The sequence below is a fragment of the Mytilus edulis genome, chromosome 1 (genome assembly GCF_963676685.1).
Source record: "Mytilus edulis chromosome 1, xbMytEdul2.2, whole genome shotgun sequence".
In the NCBI taxonomy this organism is placed as follows: Eukaryota; Metazoa; Mollusca; class Bivalvia; order Mytilida; family Mytilidae; genus Mytilus; species Mytilus edulis.
In genome coordinates, this window is record NC_092344.1 from 5,691,032 (window position 1) to 5,709,766 (window position 18,735).

General features: G+C 32.7%; 1 protein-coding gene across 2 annotated transcripts in view; it reads left to right on the forward strand.

Moving 5' to 3' along the window:
• The window catches only part of LOC139510133 (probable global transcription activator SNF2L2), a 53,683-nt gene that overhangs the window by 17,924 nt on the left and 17,024 nt on the right, over positions 1 to 18,735 (forward strand). For both annotated transcript variants that reach the window (XM_071296458.1, XM_071296449.1), the window contains exons 13-20: positions 277 to 329; positions 13,071 to 13,209; positions 13,592 to 13,755; positions 14,580 to 14,757; positions 16,473 to 16,601; positions 17,090 to 17,203; positions 17,595 to 17,708; positions 18,504 to 18,605. In XM_071296458.1, coding sequence (XP_071152559.1) covers positions 277 to 329; positions 13,071 to 13,209; positions 13,592 to 13,755; positions 14,580 to 14,757; positions 16,473 to 16,601; positions 17,090 to 17,203; positions 17,595 to 17,708; positions 18,504 to 18,605 — 993 coding nt within the window. The remainder of the gene's footprint in view (positions 1 to 276; positions 330 to 13,070; positions 13,210 to 13,591; positions 13,756 to 14,579; positions 14,758 to 16,472; positions 16,602 to 17,089; positions 17,204 to 17,594; positions 17,709 to 18,503; positions 18,606 to 18,735) is intronic.

Genomic DNA, 18,735 nt, shown 5'->3' on the forward strand with positions numbered 1-18,735 from the left:
AAGTATTATATTGAATTGATTTTACTTCACTTAATAACATATGATTCCCTCTTTGTGAGTTGAAAATTTCATGAAGCAGAATAATTTTCATACATTCAGATTTATTTCACTTATATCTTAAAGAATGATAATTGATCTCTTATTGCAATGTTTTTCCCCCTCATATAATAGATTTGCTGCTAACTAGTATTATGTGAAATTATTTTGATCTGACATACTTATTTAAGCATGAAAATCATTTTCAGATACTTATTTAAGCATGAAAATCATTTTCAGATCATTAAGTCATCAGACGATCTCGATGAGGAGGAAGCTAAGAAAATTCTCAGGTAAGCAGCATATTGATCAGTTATATACATAGTTTTGTATTTATTTTTATGTTTAACTTGCTCTTCAGTTCCGTACTTCATTTGGCCTGTTTTTTCTTTTGATGAAAGCATCAGTGATGAGTTTTTATGGCCCCGCAACGAAGTTGTCGGAGCCATATAGTTTAACCCTTGTCCATAGTTCCGTAATTCTGTAATTGCATCATTCCGTCATTCTGCAACAAACCATTATACAGAGTTTTTTTCTGAACGGCTCCAGATATTGGGCTGATTTTTGATATGTGAGTTTACCATGATGAGTTACAGATCAAGTTTAAGTTTCGTTCCGCTCGGCTAATTTTTGCCGAAATTATGGGCTTTGGACTTTGATAAATTGTTGAAAATCACAGTTATACAGACTTTTTTTCTAAACACTTTCAGATATTGGGCTGAATTTTGGTATGTGAGTTACTCATGATGAGTTACAGATCAAGTTTTAAGTTTCATTTTTCTCGGCTATTTTTTGCTCTTATTTCGGGCTTTGGACTTTGATAAATTTTTGAAAATCACAGTTATACAGACCTTTTTCTAAATGCTTTCAGATATGAGGCTGATTTTTTGTATGTGAGCTAACCATGAAGAGTAACAGATCAAGTTTAAATTTTGTTCTGCTCCGCTAATTTATGCCGAAATTAAGGGTTTACAACTTTGAAAATTGTTGAAAATCACAGTTATATGGACTTTTTTCCTATACACCTCCAGACTTTGAGCTGATTTTTAACCGGATTTTTGTGACAAAAATGTCGGTTATTGATTTGGGGATGTACGGCGGGCGGGCGGGCGGCAATCAAATGTTGTCCGTGCATTAACTCATGAACCGTTCAACCAAAGCTTTTAAAATTTTAATATGTTATTACTGACAACTATTCGAAGGTCAAGTTCAATAATGGCGATTTTGACTTTTACCGTTCAGGAGTTATGGTTCTTGAAAGATTGAAAAATGGAGTTTTCCGTGCATTTACGCATGAACTGTTCTACCAAAGCTTCCCAAATTTTAATATGTTGTTACTTATGAAAGAATGGAGGTCAAGTTCAATAATGACGAATTTGACTTTTACCGTTCAGGAGTTATGGTTCTTGAAAGATTGAAAAATGGAGTTTCCAGTCGTGTCCGTGCATTTATGCATGAACTGTTCTACCAAAGCTTCCCAAATTTTAATATGCTGTTACTGATGACAAAATGGAGGTCAAGTTCAATAATGACGATTTTGACTTTTACCGTTCAGGAGTTATGGTTCTTGAAAGATTGAAAAATGGTGTTTCCCGTCGTGTCCGTGCATTTTCTCATGAACCATTCAACCAAAGCTTTTGAAATTTTAATATGTTGTTACGGATGACAAAATAGAGGTCAAGTTCAATAATGACGATTTTGACTTTTACCGTTCAGGAGTTATGGTTCTTGAAAGATCGTAAAATGGCGTTTCCATTCAGGTTGTTGCATTTACTCATGAACCATTCAAATCTAAGCTTTTCAAATTTTAATATGTTGATACTGATGACAAAATGGAGGTCAAATTTGATATTGACGATTTTCACTTTCACCATTCATCAGTAATGGTTCTTGTGATATTGCCAGGACACAAATAAATGTTAATAAATCCGGTTTGCTGTCGTTGTGACAGCCTCTTGTTTATATGTGACACTACCATCATATTTGTGTCCACATGTGTTATTGAAATTGCAGATTTTTCAACTTTTTGAGACGGGGCCATTCGTGTCGCTTTGACACATCTAGTTTGTAGAAGAAACTCCTGTCTGTAGTACAAATTTATCAGCCAAGTATCTTTGATAAGGTTTTTGTTGTTGTTTTACATGTAAAATCCAAAGTCAGTTGGAATGCATTTGTTTTATAAAACATTTATGAACAAAAATGTAATCCTCAAGGAAGAAAAAAAACAATGCGGAGAAGGAGCTGAACTAACTAACTAACTAATTTTATTCAGTATAAAATCCATTACAAAAGGATCATCGCTGAAACACATGAACACATATAAAAAACATATACAAAACAAAACAACAATAAAACATAACAGCCAACAATTTTTAACCGGATTTTTGTGACAAAAATGTCGGTTATTGATTTGGGGATGTACGGCGGGCGGGCGGGCGGTCGGGCAGGCGGGCGGGCGGGCGGGCGGGCGGGCGGCAATCAAATGTTGTCCGTGCATTAACTCATGAACCGTTCAACCAAAGCTTTTAAAATTTTAATATGTTATTACTGACAACTATACGAAGGTCAAGTTCAATAATGGCGATTTTGACTTTTACCGTTCATGAGTTATGGTTCTTGAAAGATTGAAAAATGGAGTTGTCCGTGCATTTACGCATGAACTGTTCTACCAGAGCTTCCCAAATTTTAATATGTTGTTACTAATGACAGAATGGAGGTCAAGTTCAATAATGACGAATTTGACTTTTACCGTTCAGGAGTTATGGTTCTTGAAAGATTGAAAAATGGAGTTTCCAGTAGTGTCCGTGCATTTATGCATGAACTGTTCTACCAAAGCTTCCGAAATTTTAATATGCTGTTACTGATGACAAAATGGAGGTCAAGTTCAATAATGACGATTTTGACTTTTACCGTTCAGGAGTTATGGTTCTTGAAAGATTGAAAAATGGTGTTTCCTGTCGTGTCCGTGCATTTTCTCATGAACCATTCAACCAAAGCTTTTGAAATTTTAATATGTTGTTACTGATGACAAAATAGAGGTCAAGTTCAATAATGACGATTTTGACTTTTACCGTTCAGGAGTTATGGTTCTTGAAAGATCGTAAAATGGTGTTTCCATTCACGTTGTTGCATTTACTCATGAACCATTCAATCTAAGCTTTTCAAATTTTAATATGTTGATACTGATGACAAAATGGAGGTCAAATTTGATATTGACGATTTTCACTTTCACCATTCATCAGTAATGGTTCTTGTGATATTGCCAGGACACAAATAAATGTTAATAAATCCGGTTTGCTGTCGTTGTGACAGCCTCTTGTTACACTTATAACAAGCAAGAGACAAAACTCACACTTCAATATTATGCAATTATTCCCACTGATGAATGTCTAATCAAAATACATTTGTCTATATATATAAGAAATCGGGTGAGAACATCAGTCTCCGAACAGTTCATTAAATATTTAAATTTATCAAAATTATCTAAATTACAAAAACATGGTATAATATTAACAATGTCATCATAAAACGTTTCCCTCTCGTCTTGATAGAGGTTGCATTCACATATAAAATGAAACTCATCTTCAATTTTGTTATCAATACAATGTTTACATATTCTTTGATCCAAAGGCGTATTATTATATCTGCCTTTTTCAATGTGTAAATTGTGGTTAGAAATTCTTAATTTACATAATTGTCTAATATATTGTTTTGAGATATTTAACTTTGTATAAGTCTCAGGTTTATATTCCTTTTTAGCTCACCTGGCCCGAAGGGCCAAGTGAGCTTTTCTCATCACTTTGCGTCCGTCGTCGTTAACTTTTACAAAAATCTTCTCCTCTGAAACTACTGGGCCAAATTAAACCAAACTTGGCCACAATCATCATTGGGGTATCTAGTTTAAAAATTGTGTCCGGTGACCCGGTCAACCAACCAAGATGGCTGCCATGGCTAAAAATAGAACATAGGGGTAAAATGCAGTTTTTGTCGAGCCTGCAACTTTTGTTGCAGAAAGCTCGACATAGGTATAGTGATCCGCCGGCTACGGCGGCGGCATTAGCTAACTTCTTAAAAGGTTTATATTTTAGAAGGTGAAAGACCTGGATGCTTCATACTTTGTATATAGATGCCTCATGTTACGAAGTTTCCGTCAGTCACATGTCCAATGTCCTTGACCTCATTTTCATGGTTCAGTGACCACTTGAAAAAAAAGTTCAGAATTTTTGTAATGTTGAACTCTCTCTTATTATAAGTAATAGGATAACTATATTTGGTATGTGCGTACCTTGCAAGGTCCTCATGCCCGTCAGACAGTTTTCACTTGACCTCGACCTCATTCATGGATCAGTGAACAAGGTTAAGTTTTGGTGGTCAAGTCCATATCTCAGATACTATAAGCAATAGGGCTAGTATATTTGGTGTATGGAAGGACTGGAAGGTGTACATGTCCAACTGACAGGTGTCATCTGACCTTGACCTCATTTTCATGGTTCAGTGGTTATAGTTAAGTTTTTGTGTTTTGGTCTGTTTTTCTCATACTTTATGCAATAGGTCTACTATATTTGTTGTATGGAATGATTATAAGGTGTACATGTCTAGCGGGCAGATGTCATCTGACCTTGACCTCATTTTCATGGTTCAGTGGTCAAAGTTGGTCTTTTTATCTAATATTATATGCCAAAGGTCAACTATATTTGGTGTATGGAAATATATCATGATCTATATGTCCGTCCCGCAGGTTTTATTTGACCATGACCTCAATTGCACGGTTCATTGTACAGTCTTAAGTTTTTGTGTTTTGGTCTATTTTTCTTAAACTATAAATAGTAGGTCAACTGTATTTGTTGTATGGAAGCTTTGTTAGCTGTACATGTCTGCCTGGCATGGTTCATCTGACATTGACCTCATTTTCATGGTTCATTGGTCTTTGTTTAGCTATCTTGGTTAATGTTAAGTTTATGTGACAGTTGTAATAAAGCTTTATACTTAGGCTTAAATTAAAATATTGTTTGTTTGCAGTTTACCGACCGACCCTTGAAAATCCTCCCGACTGTGAAAATTTTATTGCTTTAAATTTAAAGAATTTTTTTTTAATACTTCTATTGACGCGATCCGGAACTTTGGGTCCTTTCCGGAAATGATTTAAAGTCTGGTTCAATTACCCATTTCAAGTTTGGTTTTTCTTAGCTTCCTGTCAAGCGTTCATGTGACCATTTAATGATAAAGCACATGGAAATTGTTTACAGGTATCCATGAAGTCACGGAGGAGTACTTTACGCTGTCGTCTCGTGTCAATTTTAAGACAAATAACAAACAAAAAAGTTTATTAGTAAACTGTTTATACAGATTCAGGCACATGTAATGATGTGTGATGATATCATTGACGATGATGCAGCTGATATTCATATTACTGACACGATAACCATTCTGTCTCAAACAAATCGGGTACAGAATCTGTGGAGCCTGACTTTATTGAACCAATTTCAGTGGTTAAATAATTCGACAGCAGCTTGAAGTATGGCATATTTTCTACAAATCGTTGTGAAGACGACAAAGATGAAACCACTCCTCCGTGACTTACATCTTCATGGATATCTGTAAACACGCCGGTACGGAGGAAGGGCTCATTTGAAATGTTAATGGATATAGATCATGCCAAATCAATAAGAAGCAACCCTAACTACACAAAGATGTAGAGAAAATGAATGGTTAGCTTGAAAAATAAATATACTCTCTCTATATTAAATCTATCTTCGATTGCAATGAGTATGCTCCTTTATGATAAGGGGGGCTGCCCCACTCATTGCAATTATTCTCTTTCTTACAATATTAAATATACCCAAACTGTGTGGCCTGTGTGAATTCAATTAAAACATGTACTTAGGAGCTATGCTGCCAATTTTTTTATGCATTAAAAACATTTCAGTACAGACCATTTACTTTTAATGGGGTGCTATGGATTTCACCCCAAACTTTAGATTTCTTTGGTTTTCATTAAAGCCTGGCAAAAATATAACCTTATCACATATAATTAAATATTGTTAGAAATATGAAAACAGTCGAATGTCTTAATACTTTTTTTCAAGTTGCCTTTTTTTCAATTGAGGAAGATTCAATGGTTTTTTTTTTTATTAAAAATACTCTCTTTAATACATTGTCTTATAAATCTTTAATATCTACATTTTTCTGATGAAAATACTCTACTCATGAAAACATTCTAGTCAAGAAGCATACATGTCTGAATATATTTCTTTAAAACAGTTCTAGTCATAATGACATTCCTTGTTTATAAGTGTTCCAGTATTTAATAATTATACCATATTTTATGTCATAAATTGGATAATGACACTATGTTAAAGTTTCAGTTTTGGTTAAAAAGTTTTTTTTATCTGAAAATGCCTGTTCATTTGAAGATGGTTTTCAGCATGTCCAGTATTTGTTGTTTTAAAATGGTTTTTTTTCTTCACAAGAAACTTGGTTTAGTGTAACTGCTTGTTTAAACTGTATTTCGGCTGATAAAATAAAATATTTTTCCTACCTACCGACCCTTCAGTCTGAAGGTACAGTCGGAAAACTGCAAACAAACATATTTTTAAGGTTGGCCTTAGGACTATCAACATAATATCAATGATTAGTAAAGAAGGCGAGACATTTAAGTGTGTGCACTCTTGTTGGCTTATAACTCAAAAACCAAAGCATTTAGAGCAAATCTGACTGGGGTTAAATTGTTTATCAGGTCAAGATCTATCTGCCCTGAAAATTTCAGATGAATCGAACAACCAGTTGTTGGGTTGCTGCCTCTGAATTGGTAATTTTAAGGAAATTTTGCTGTTTTTGGTTATTATCTTGAATAATATTATAGATAGTTCATTATAGATAGAGATAATTGTAGCAACAAGAATGTTCAGTAAAGTAAGATCTACAAACACATCACCATCATCAAAACACAATTTTGTTATGAATTTATCTGTGTCCATTGTTTAATATGCACATAGACCAAGGTGAGCGACACAGGCTCTTGAGAGCCTCTAGTTTAACTTGTAATATGTGCGTAGTTTGTTTTGCTTTTCACCTGACAAACATGAGAAAAAATAATTTCCATATCTTTCTTGTAATATCTTTTTCACGGCAGATACAAGTTTTCCTTCTGACATAGTTCCTTTATTATTCCAAACATGGTCAAAACGAATGAATTTTAGAAACTGAAAAATGTGTTTATTGAAGGTACATGGAAAGGTACAATCAACATCTTCAATTGACTTATATGCTAATTTTGAAAAATTCAAAAGAGGGTCTTTATACAAATATAGCCAGTATTTGTTAAGAGACTGCAAAATAACAAATATAGAGATTAGATAACGACCAAGTTCTGCCATACTGGCAATATTAGAAGCATATTTCGTGGCACCAAGTACATATTTACAATATCGAATGTGGACATTTTCAGGTGCAAAATTTAAAAAAGTTTTTTCTAAATCATCATTTGAACCTTGTGTTAATCTTTTGTCCAGGTTAAGAATGTATGAACCCCACAATTCACTTCCATAGAGAAGGACTGGTTTAACACAGGAGTCAAAAAGTTTTAAAAGCAAAGGTGTATTATTATGTGTACAATGAAATTTGCGTTTAATCATGAAAATTACTTTAAGTGCTTTCTTACTAAGATCTTCAACTGCAGTACTGAAAGAACCAGATGCTCTCATTACAATACCTAGGTATTTATACTCTTGAACACTTTTGATCAGATTTTGCTCAAAATAAAAATTACAGTCTTTCAATAATTTACCTGATTTGTTAAATACTATTATTTGAGTTTTTTCTATATTCATTGATAATTGCCATTTTTGACAATAAAGTTCCAATGAGGATAAATAATTTTGTAGCCTTCTTTGGTTTGAGACATTAAAATTATGTCATCTGCATACATTAAACAATTTAAGCTTGTATTCCCTATATCTACTGGATCACACTTCTTATCAAGATATCCTGGAAAGTCATTCATTAATAAGTTGAAAAGAAGGGGACTCAGTATACACCCTTGTTTAACACCAACATTTGAGAGTATGGAATCAGTCAGTCCGCAATCTAGTTTAACTGAATATTGAACACATGTGTACATATCTTTAATTAAATGGAAAATATTGCCACTAATACCTTGCTCAAAAAGTTTAGAAAACAGAAAATTCCTCCGGACTGTGTCGAAGGCTTTTCTAAAATCAACAAAACAACAATATAGATATTTTTTTGCCCTAAACATTTTATCCACAATAGATTTTAATGTATAAACATGATCAATTGTTCTATTAGCTTTTCTAAAGCCTATTTGATTTTTACATAGTATGTTGTTCTTAGTTACAAAAAAATCTAATCTGTTGCATAAGATCTTTACAAACAACTTACTTAAACAGCTAGATATTGCTATACCTCTGTAGTTACTTGGATCTCTAACGTCTCCTGATTTAAAAAGAGGTTTAATCATACTTTCTGTTTAACTACTAGGAAATAAAGTTGATTTCAAAATGATATTGAAAAGTTTGCAAATACAATTCAACATATTCACACTAGAATGTTTAAGCATCTCATTAATTATACAGTCAAAACCTACACTTGTGTTATTCTTTAAACTTTGTATAGCTTTCAACACTTCCTGCATATTTATGTCATAATCAAGAAAAACATTATACCTTGTAGGAAAATCATCCTGTTCATTACTACAATCTACATTTAATAGTTTATTAAAATAATTATACCATTCATCAGAGGGAATATTGGAACTCTGATCACTGATGTCCTTGTCAGAATATTTAAATTTATTAATAATATCCCAATAAGCTTTGGGGTTTTTGTCTTCTATTTCCAGCACGGAATCAAGCATCTTTGCTTTTTTACTGTCGTGTTTTTTTCGTACTAGTTTTTTGAACTGCTTTTTTGGCCCATAGTAATTCTTCAACTTTTCTTCATTTACAGAACCCTTAGAGAGTGAACGAGAAGATTGGATTATATTACAATACATTGATTCGCACTCACTGTCGAACCCTAAACTAGATTTCTTTCGTTTACGTTTTTAGCTCACCTGGCCCGAAGGGCCAAGTGAGCTTTTCTCATCACTTGGCGTCCGGCGTCCGTCGTCGTCCGTCGTCGTTAACTTTTACAAAAATCTTCTCCTCTGAAACTACTGGGCCAAATCAAACCAAACTTGGCCACAATCATCATTGGGGTATCTAGTTTAAAAAATGTGTGGCGTGACCCGGTCAACCAACCAAGATGGCCGCCACGGCTAAAAATAGAACATAGGGGTAAAATGCAGTTTTTGGCTTATAACTCAAAAACCAAAGCATTTAGAGCAAATCTGACATGGGGTAAAAATGTTTATCAGGTCAAGATCTATCTGCCCTGAAATTTTCAGATGAATCGGTCAATCGGTTGTTGGGTTGCTGCCCCTGAATTGGTAATTTTGAGGAAATTTTGCTGTTTTTGGTTATTATCTTGAATATTATTATAGATAGAGATAAATTGTAAACAGCAATAATGTTCAGCAAAGTAAGATCTACAAATAAGTCAACATGACCAAAATGGTCAGTTGACCCGTTTAGGAGTTATTGCCCTTTATAGTCAATTTTTAACCATTTTTCGTTAATTAAAGTAATCTTTTACAAAAATCTTCTCCTCTGAAACTACTAGGCCAAATTAATCCAAACTAAGCCACAATCATCTTTAGGGTATCTAGTTTAAAAAATGTGTGGCGTGACCTGGTCAACCAACCAAGATGGCCGCCACGGCTAAAAATAGAACAAAGGGGTAAAATGCAGTTTTTGGCTTATAACTCAAAAACCAAAGCATTTTGAGGAAATCTGACATGGGATAAAAATGTTTATCAGGTCAAGATCTATCTGCCCTGAAATTTTCAGATGAAACGGTCAATCGGTTGTTGGGTTGCTGCCCCTGAATTGGTAATTTTGAGGAAATTTTGCTGTTTTTGGTTATTATCTTGAATATTATTATAGATAGAGATAAACTGTAAACAGCAATAATGTTCAGCAAAGTAAGATCTACAAATAAGTCAACATGACCAAAATGGTCAGTTGACCCCTTTAGGAGTTATTGCCCTTTATAGTCAATCTTTAACCATTTTTCATAAATCTAAGTAATCTTTTACAAAATCTCCACTGAAACTACTAGGCCACAATCATCTTTGGGGTATCTAGTTTGAAAAATGTGTCCGATGACCTGGCCATTCAACCAAGATGGCCGCCACGGCTAAAAATAGAACATAGGGGTAAAATGCAGTTTTTGGCTTATAACTATGAAACCAAAGCATCTAGAGCAAATCTGACAAGAAGTTAAATTGTTAATCAAGTCAATATCTATCTGCCCTGAATTTTTCAGATGAATTGGACAACTGGTTGTTGGGTTGCTGCCCTCCGATTGGTAATTTTTAAAGAAATTTTGCCGTTTTTGGTTATCTTGAATACTATTATAGATAGCGATAAACTGTAAACAGCAATAATGTTCAGCAAAGTAAGATCTACAAATAAGTCAACATGACCTAAATGGTCAATTGACCCCTTAAGGAGTTATTGCCCTTTATAGTCAATTTTTAACAATTTTCATTAATTTGGTAAATTTATGTAAATTTTTACCAAATATAGTTCTCTGTTACTAATGGGCAAAGTTCATTATAGATATAATTGTAAGAAGCAAAATCGTTCAGTAAAGTAAGAACTTCAAACACATCACCATCACCAAAATACAATTTTGTCATGAATCCATTTGTGTCCTTTGTTTAATATGCACATAGACCAAGGTGAGCGACACAGGCTCTTTAGAGCCTCTAGTTTAGATTTAAACCTGTTACCCTTAGGAAGATTTAAATGACTTCTTAGTTTATCGAGAATGTTGTGAAAAATATCTGTTAAATCCTCAGTGGCTTCATCCACCCCATTTCTTTGTGGTACTCTGTCTTTACCTAAGAATGATTGTACATTAGATTCAACTTCCTTTGATACCATCATCTCTGTATAACATTTTTGAACCGCATTGTTCCAATGTAAACCCTTAGGTATTGGTCTCCCAACTTTTTGTTGTACTTGAGAAAAATTTAAAGATAAACATACATTTATAGGACAGTGATCAGAGTGGACGGTAAAATCCTTTACAGTAAAAAAGCATACATTTTTTAGCATATGATTACTAACAATACAATAATCAACAACAGCACTACCATTATATTGGTGGGAAGTGGGTTTACCTAATGTATCCCCTAAAGTTCTTCCATTTAGAATTCCGCTTCTAGATGATATGCAAAGTTCTAATACACGTTTTCCGTATTCATCAGTCTTAGTATTCTTTTTAGTACAATATCTCTTATAATGTACATTATCTGCCAAATATGAATTAGGAAGTATATCTTGTAAACTTTTAACGTGATCAGATGAAATAAAATCCAAATCATTTTCATTAATATGGGCATTTAGGTCCCCCATAATGATAGTCTTCCCTGAATTTGAAAACTTACTCAGTTCTTGTTCTATCTTTTCTAGTGTTGTTAACTCACTTTTTAGAGATTTAAAATAGCTAGACTGTATTGGTGAGTTGTAAGCAAAACAGACAAATATATCAGACGAATGTGAAAAAAAAGTTTTCTTAGTTTTGCCCATAAAAATTCAGATGAATTACCTTTGATTAATGTAATTCCTTTACTAACATTAGTTCTGGCATATAAAGCAACGCTTCCATGAATAGCTTTACCTTTCCTGGGGCGAGCAACCTTTTTTAATAAGGTATAACCTTTCAGACATATATTATCTTCCTTATCAGCCTTTGTTTCTAATAGGCATATAATATCAGAATTTATATTTTCACAAAAATCCGGATCATTAAGTTTGCAATATCTATTACCATCTTCCCTGTAAAACAAACCATGACTAGATGGAACAAATTATGACTAGAAAAATTCAAGACAATTCACTAGATAAAAAAATGAAAACAAAACAAAAAAATGAAATAAAATAAAAATATAACATAGGTACAATAAACAATACTATATAGTCATTGTATAATATATGACAGTTATACATAAATATGGAGGGACTAGTTAATTCTTGAACATTTGAAGGGCTGCAGAAATGTTTACAACCATTTCGATCATTTTCATATCCTTGTTATCTACAAATCTGTTGTTAACATTGTTGTTTCTCATGTCGTGCTTTTTCATTTGATCTTTAGCATAGCCATCATAGTTGTCTACAAATCTGTTGTTAACATTGTTGTTTCTCATGTCGTGCTTTTTCATTTGATCTTTAGCATAGCCATCATAGTTGTCTACAAATCTGTTGTTAACATTGTTGTTTCTCATGTCGTGCTTTTTCATTTGATCTTTAGCATAGCCATCATAGTTGTCTACAAATCTGTTGTTAACATTGTTGTTTCTCATGTCGTGCTTTTTCATTTGATCTTTAGCATAGCCATCATAGTTGTCTACAAATCTGTTGTTAACATTGTTGTTTCTCATGTCGTGCTTTTTCATTTGATCTTTAGCATAGCCATCATAGAAGCCATGGTTTTGGTAGTTTTTGTTACTGATTGTAGTATTTGTTGGTACTTTGGGGTTTTTTTGTAAGAAGGCCACTTTCCATTTAGCACAAAATGTAAGGTCTTTTTTAAATTTCCTGCCAAGACTCTTGTTCCTTCGTTAATAATAATGTGAAGACCATCTTTGTCATAAAGATTCAACTTGACATTATATGATGTGCTCTCAAGAAAAAAGTTAGAGTTGTCACACCATGTAACATTTTTGTTGTCTCTTATTTTTGAGTACAATGTTTCATTGAACTGGCAAATATTTCTAGCAATCCTAGAACTATATATACTGAACTATATATCACAAAGAATGCCATTGATCAGTTTTGTGAAGATGAAAGGCATTTGTGTCATACTCAATAAGTAGCCTAGTGTCATTTTACTTGATTGATTCTTACATACAGTTGATGTTATAGTTTGATAGTTACCTATAAATATGTTCTTGTTGTTTGCAGTAGTGCGACACACGAGGATGATGAGTATGAGAACTTAAAGGTTAAAGAAGCTCAGAATTACTATAGCTTGGCACATACAGTCAAGGAAGAAGTGGAACAAGCTTCTATGATGGTCAATGGATTATTAAAAGAATATCAGGTAAAGAAGTTATAAACATTGGGATATCTTGTTTAATTGTAACAAAGGAAATGTACTGAATAATGTCCAGACTTAAAAATTGTTAATAATCCTTGTATAGACAAATCTTTGACCTCCCCCACCACCATGACAATTTTCGTTGGAAAATATTTTTGTTCACTACTGCTTCATGTATTAAGTTTAACCATCAGCTCAACAAAACTATTCTGTTTATTTAGGGGGAGGGGTATGATATATACTGCAATGTTGATTTAAATAGACTTGTTTTCCTCAAAAGGATATTGATATACTTAACTTTCCATGGCCGAATAATGACCTCTACCATTGCTCCTTTTTTGTATAGTGTGATCCACACTAACATGGTTTTATATTGATTTAACAGCTGAGTGGATTGGAATGGCTGGTATCATTGTACAATAATAACCTGAATGGAATCTTGGCTGATGAAATGGGTCTAGGTAAAACTATACAGACCATTGGACTGATCACATATCTAATAGAGAGGAAGAGAGTGAATGGTCCATTCCTTATCATTGTTCCATTGTCGTAAGTATACTTGATATGTTTAATACTAAAACAACCATGCAATGTTTGTTTAGGGGCCAGCTGAAACATGCCTCTAGGTGTGTGAGTTTCTCGCTGCATTGAAGACCCATTGGTGGCCTTGTGCTGTTGTCTGCTCTATGGTCTGGTTGTTGTCTCTTCGACACATTTCCATTCTCAATTTTAATCTTATAAAGTAAAATGAATTTATAAACATCAGGTAGACTTTATGAGGTAATAATTAGTGGGTAAACACTTTTAGATTTTCATTTATTTTAATATTGAATAAATAATAAGCAGCAAAAGAAAGAAGAATCATGTACAACAGTGTTACTTAAAGTTATCATTATTAACAACCTGGTAACTGAAAGTATGGCTATTGAATTTTGCCTTTTGAGGACTCATATTAAAAAATATGAATATTCATAGTTGCTGTTACCAGAGGACTGAGATCAATCTAAAAAAAAAATAAGATTGCAATTTAAAGTTAGAAGACAAGTATTAATGTGAAATTCTATCTCACATCAGTATCTAGTATAAAAGACCATTTAAATACATGTACTGTTATCTAACTTATTTTTGTTGTTATTTTATATTAATAGTCCTTTCTAGCTGACTTTGTAGCGTTGTGTTTTCATGATTTCTAATTTTCTTGATGCATTTATATAAAAGAAGATAACTTATTTTCATATTAGCGACAATTTATATTTGTGTTATTTTTCTTGTCGCGGAAATCACAAATATAAATTTCTCGTGAAAAAAAATTGGTTTGCAGTAAATGAAACTCAAGCAAAATTAATTGACTATAACTATTATCTCTATTACAGTACATTATCTAACTGGGTGATTGAGTTTGAGAAGTGGGCACCATCTGTTGTAATAATTGCCTACAAAGGTTCTCCTAATTCAAGGAGGCTGTTGTTACCTATCCTGAAAGCTGCCAAATTTAATGTACTTCTTACCACATATGAGTATATCATCAAAGACAAAGCTGCCTTGTGCAAGGTATAACCCAGTTCATTTGTATATTGCATTTTTAAATATATACTGTTCATAGAATCACATGATATTTGAATTATGTTTATTAATACATATATAAAATTGTGTATCTGATTCCAATCAAATGAAAGGGAAGTAACATGCTAGATATTGTATGATTATATAAGATAACTGACAAATTATTTAAGACAACTGACAAATTATATAAGATAACTGACAAATTATATAAAAACTGAAAATAGGCAAACTATAAAGTACTCTTGTACCAGATACTGGTTAAGCAATTCTATATGGGAAAATGCTGATAACAAAAAAATTACAGAATGTATTTAAATTATATCTTCCTTAGAACGTTCATTTATCATGGGTTAATAAAACTGTTCTTGTTAAAAATTTGTATTTTATTACATATTTATTTCTAAGAATTTTAATAACCTCAGAAATTGAAAACAAAGAGTAATAAATGTTAAAATTTTTATGCCCCCGCCGTAGCAGAAGGGGCATTCAGTTTTACCCTTTTACCATTTAGATTAAATTTCTATTGGCATTCAAAAACAAATGTTGATTTCCTGTCACACTTCAGAAACTGTTAAAACTTACATTTCATTAAAAAAAACAAAACATCCAAATTAAAGTTATAGTTCAAAATAAATTATTTACCACACATATTTACACAACTAAATTCATCAGCGATGATTAGATGTTCAAGAGCAAAAAGGAACTACTGAATGTATCATCTTTGCACACTTTGATTCAAAACTAAGAAAGAGTAAAGGACTATTAAAGAATTTTTATGGCCCTGCAACGAAGTTGTAGGTGCCCTATAGTTTTACCCTTGTCCGAAATTCCGTAATTCCGATATTCTGAAATTCCGAAATTCCGTCATTCTGTCATTCCGCAACAAACCATTATCCGGAGCTTTTTTCTAAAAGCCTTCAGATATTGGGCTGATTGTTGGTATGTGAGTTAACCATGATAAGTTACAGATCAAGTTTAAGTTTCGTTCTGCTCCACTAATTTTTGCCGAAATTACAGACTTTGGACTTTGAGAAATTGTTGAAAATCACAGTTATACAGACTTTTTTCTAAACGCCTTCAGATATTGGGCTGATTTTTTATATGTGAGTTAACCATGATGAGTTACAGATCAAGTATAAGTTTTGTTCCGCTTCGCTTATTTTTGCTGAAATACAGGCTTTGGACTTTGAGAAATTATTGAAAATCATAGTTATACGGATTTTTTTCTATACCCCTTCAGATTTTGAGCTGATTTTTGATATTTGAGACTACCATCATGTTTGTGTCCACATGTGTTATTGAAATTGCAGATTTTTCAACTTTTCGGGACGGGGCCATTCGTTTCGCTTTGACACATCTAGTTTTTCTTTTCTTTTCTAATAAATCAATATTTGTTTCAACACTAGCTTTTTTATTTATTATTAAAGAGGCTTAACCCTTGTCTGTCTGAACGTAGGTATGGACGCCGTACGTACGTCCATACATCCCAAAATTGGTTTTAATTTTCTAACTTTACTTTGCCTCAACCAAATGTTATGAAACTTATACGCTGCTTATTACCACAAAATACAGATCAGTTTGAATTTTGGTGGTGTCACTTCAACTGTTCTAGAGTTATGCTCCTTTACAAATAGAAAAAGAGGAATCTATTATCTGTTAAAATATCAATGATGTAATTGTTAAAATTAATTTTAAACTGATAGATACGCTGGAAGTATATGATAATTGATGAAGGACATAGAATGAAGAATCATCATTGTAAATTGACCCAAGTGTTAAATACACATTACTTAGCTCCACACAGATTGTTATTAACAGGAACACCATTACAGGTTAGTATTTTATTGACAACAAAGTTATACTGCTATTTATTTATAGTTAGTGCCCTGTTGAGGAGTCAATATGTCCCCTACTATATAAAGCCTCAAACAATTACTTTTTTGTGTGTGCTGAATTTCAATAAATATTGATACATAGGTATTTAGGTTTAAAATAGGGATCAATCTTAATTCCCTGTATAAACAATTGGTAAAATGTAGTTTTTGTTAAGAAATCACAAATTTCAAAATATTTGATTGATATATAGGTATAATATGTTATTCATGATTCACAGTTTCTAAAGTTATTGGTCTGACACTACTTTTGAAATGGACGAAAAATTGCATTTAAAAAAATCATTGTGTTGGGTTATATCAAAATCAAATGTATTGTGAAGAATTCATCGGGGATCAAGCAAAATTTACAAAAAATTAAATAATTGTTTTAATACATACATACATGTGTTGATTTTCAGATTAATTTTAATAAAATATAATTTCAGAATAAATTGCCAGAGTTATGGGCCTTGTTGAATTTCTTGTTGCCAAGCATTTTCAAATGCTGTGCTACATTTGAACAGTGGTTTAATGCACCATTTGCCATGACAGGAGAAAAGGTAAATAAATAAATCATAAAAGAATATACATGTAAAACGTATATCTTGACCTTTATGTGCTGTGAAATTTTGGATTGTTTAAAAAAAAAATTAAAATAACACTTTATAAATTTCATGCATTTGAAGTGCTATTATGAATTTAACTTCATCATACTGCTCAAATCCTAATATTTGAAAGCTGTGGATGTTTAAAAACTGAAACAGTCAAAGGGTTGCATGACAAAAGAGGACATGAGAATAAAAGCAAAAAATCCTCCAGTCAACTTTGCCTTAGGGAGTAAAATCTTATCAGGCTAATAATTTGTAAAGCTATAGATGAACAGTTTTAGAAAGGTTAGGATGTTAGTACAGAAGTTTACCAGTATGAGCATAATATTATTATTTTTTTTAGGTTGAATTGAACTCTGAAGAAACGTTATTGATCATCAGACGTCTTCACAAAGTACTACGTCCATTCTTGTTGAGAAGACTGAAGAAAGAAGTAGAATCTCAGTTACCAGACAAGGTATGTTCTATCTTGCAGCCATTATCTCAGTTACCAGACAAGGTATGTTCTATCTTGTAGCCATTATCTCAGTTACCAGACAAGGTATGTTCTATCTTGTAGCCATTATCTCAGTTACCAGACAAGGTATGTTCTATCTTGTAGCCATTATCTCAGTTACCAGACAAGGTATGTTCTATCTTGTAGCCATTATCTCAGTTACCAGACAAGGTATGTTCTATCTTGTAGCCATTATCTCAGTTACCAGACAAGGTATGTTCTATCTTGCAGCCATTATCTCAGTTACCAGACAAGGTATGTTCTATCTTGTAGCCATTATCTCAGTAACCAGACAAGGTAGGTTCTATCTTGTAGAAATGCCTATTCATAACATGTAAATGTGTGTTCCTAAAGTTTTGGAAAGCATTTTTTTTTCAGTGAATATTTGAACAAAAATAAAAGCAAAATTATTTTGCACCAATAATTTCAATGATTTGCTTACTCAATATTTCATATATTGTCATATTGTTTTGGGGTTATAAATGATCTTATTTTGATAGTGCAGTGCAATTTTTTGACTTAATGTATATGATCTTTAACATTTAATGCTTCAACAAAATACTAGAAGAAATTTTGATGATTACTGCATAATGAAGTACATAAAGAAGTTGTCATATCAATTTATTGAGTAGAATAAAGTTTTTGCACTTTAATCATTGGTCAAAGATACAAATGTATGAACCATACATGCAGAACATGTAGTTCTGCTTGAATATTATTTTTCTGTTTTTTTAGTTTGTGAAATCGTATTTTTAGGTTGAATATGTTGTCAAGTGTGAAATGTCAGCCTTGCAGAGATATGTTTATCGTCACATGAAGTCAAAGGGTGTGATGCTTACTGATGGAAGTGATAGAAAGGTATGAATATTTCAACAATGTTTTCTACTTTCACTTTATATTTTTAACCTGTCTGGGTTTTTCCTGCAGGGTGGTAAAGGTGAAGTTAGAGCTAAGATGAACAGTTTGATTAAACCTGACAATGCGAAAA